This window comes from Nematolebias whitei, chromosome 12, assembly GCF_014905685.2.
Source record: "Nematolebias whitei isolate Nwh7 chromosome 12, NemWhi1, whole genome shotgun sequence".
Classification (NCBI taxonomy): Eukaryota; Metazoa; Chordata; class Actinopteri; order Cyprinodontiformes; family Rivulidae; genus Nematolebias; species Nematolebias whitei.
The window spans coordinates 48,499,268-48,501,304 of record NC_056509.1 but is presented as its reverse complement, the minus strand read 5'-3'; the positions used below and the strand labels follow the sequence as shown (position 1 = coordinate 48,501,304).

Below are 2,037 nucleotides of genomic sequence, written 5' to 3'. Positions count from 1 at the left end.
AGAGTGTGAGCGTGAAGAGTGTGAGCGTGAAGAGTGTGAGCGTGAAGGAAGAGTGTGAGCGTGAAGGAAGAGTGTGAGCGTGAAGGAAGAGTGTGAGCGTGAAAGAAGAGTGTGAGTATGAAGAGTGTGAGCAGGAAAGAAGAGTGTGATCATGAAGAGTGTGATCATGTGCAGCATCAGTACTTGGTTGTGGCTCCTTGTGTCTGGATCTCTGCATCAGTGCATCGTGTCATGGAGTGGATCAGTCTGTGTCTCTGCTCAGGTTCTGAGTCCAGGTTGTTCTGATCGTGGCCTTCAGCTCTTCTGAAGTGTTGGCTCTGGTGCATCATCTTCCTCTTCACAGTACACCACAGATTTTCTATGGAGTTAAGGTCAGGCCAGTTTGCTGGCCAATTAAGAACTGGGATACCATGGTCCTTAAACCAGGTACTGGAGAGAGAGAGAGAGCATGGACTTTGTTGTTTTCAACCAATTTGACACGACTGTCAACAAGGAAGAGGGCTGGCAATGGAGGAGGGGCGTACCAAAGAGACTATCTTATCACAAGCAGAACTGGTTTGTTCCACTTTGGAATAAGCTGTTGGTGGAAGAATCAGTTTTGTTGTGTGTTTCCTTGACTGATGAAGCCTTCTGGATCGAAGGTGAAACGTTTCAGCACAAAAAAAAGAAACTGTCCAGATGACCTGACTGAAAACTGTTGGGCAGGTACTGGTAGCTCTGGCACTGTGTGCAGGCGCCACGTCCTGTTGGAAAATGGAATCTGCATCTCCTTAAAGTTGGTCAGCAGCAGGAAGTCTCTAAAACGTCCTGGTAGATGGTTGTGTTGACCTTTGACCTCAGAAAACACAGTGGACCAACACCAGCAGATGACATGGAGTCCCAAACCATGAGGAGGGGGGCAATGGTTCACATACTTTTACCACTCACAAAACTGTAATAATGTGTAATTGTCCTCGATAAGTAAATGACCAAGTCTAATGTTTTAGTCTCATTAGTGTCACTGGGTTCTCTTTATCTACGTTTAGGACCCGTGTGAAAATCTGAAGGTGTTTTGGGTCAGATTGATGCAGAAATGGAGAAATAGAGAAATATTTAAAAGAAATTCACAAACTTTAAGCACCACTGTAAATACTCAGTGTTTTTCACTTTTTGTATTTGTAGGATGTGCACGTCACGGGCACTTTAACAAGAGGACACACTATCGTTCACAGAACAATGCTCTGAGTATTTTGTCAGAAAAAGGCGGATCCTTACAGACTCGTCAATCATTCATCATCAGCCAGAGTTGGATGTAGATCAAATAAAAAAAGGGAATGGGTTTATTTTAGTAGTTTTGTTGTTTTTAATAGTGACTAAAGAATAAATCCATCCATCCATCATCTTTACCCGCTACTTCCATTTTGGGTCACGGGGGTCGCCAGTGCCCATGTCCAGCAATCACAGTGCGAGGGGCGGGGTCACAGGGACACATGGAGACAAACAACCATTCTAAAGAATAAATAACTTTGATAAATATTAATATTCTGACTGTTTAGCTCCCATTTTACTGCCGAAACAAACTATAGAACATGAGATTTCAAAGTTATTACAAGTTTTTAATCTGCTGGTTGAGTTTTAATTTCACATGTCATGTTTTAGATTGAAGTCGTTTTTATAAACAGGAACTCAAATGTTAACCTTTGACCTCTGATGTTTGTCCTCAGAGAGAGAGAGCTGAGCGAAGAGGACGTACAGCAGCAGCCACCCACCTCCCCTGAGGACAAGGTAAAACCAAGACCTCTGAGGTTCTGTTGGGTAGAACCGTTACCTCAGACCTTTGAGGTTATGGTAGGTAGAACCTTTACCTCTGACCTTTGAGGTTCTGTTAGGTAAAACCTGTATCTCAGACCTTTGAGGTTCTGTTAAGTAGAACCTTTACCTCAGATGTCTGATGTTCTGTTAGTTTGAAACTTTACCTCGGACCTTTTGAGGTTCTGTTGGGTAGAACCGTTACCTCAGACCTTTGAGGTTCTGTTGGGTAGAACCTGTACCTCAGAC

The 2,037-nt window shown here is 43.4% G+C and overlaps 1 protein-coding gene across 1 annotated transcript in view; it reads left to right on the top strand.

Annotated features, from left to right (window-relative positions):
- The window catches only part of senp6a (SUMO specific peptidase 6a), a gene marked incomplete in the record, with an annotated part of 27,391 nt that overhangs the window by 4,136 nt on the left and 21,218 nt on the right, over positions 1-2,037 (top strand). The window contains 1 exon segment of the mRNA XM_037685678.1: positions 1,704-1,764. Coding sequence (XP_037541606.1) covers positions 1,704-1,764 — 61 coding nt within the window.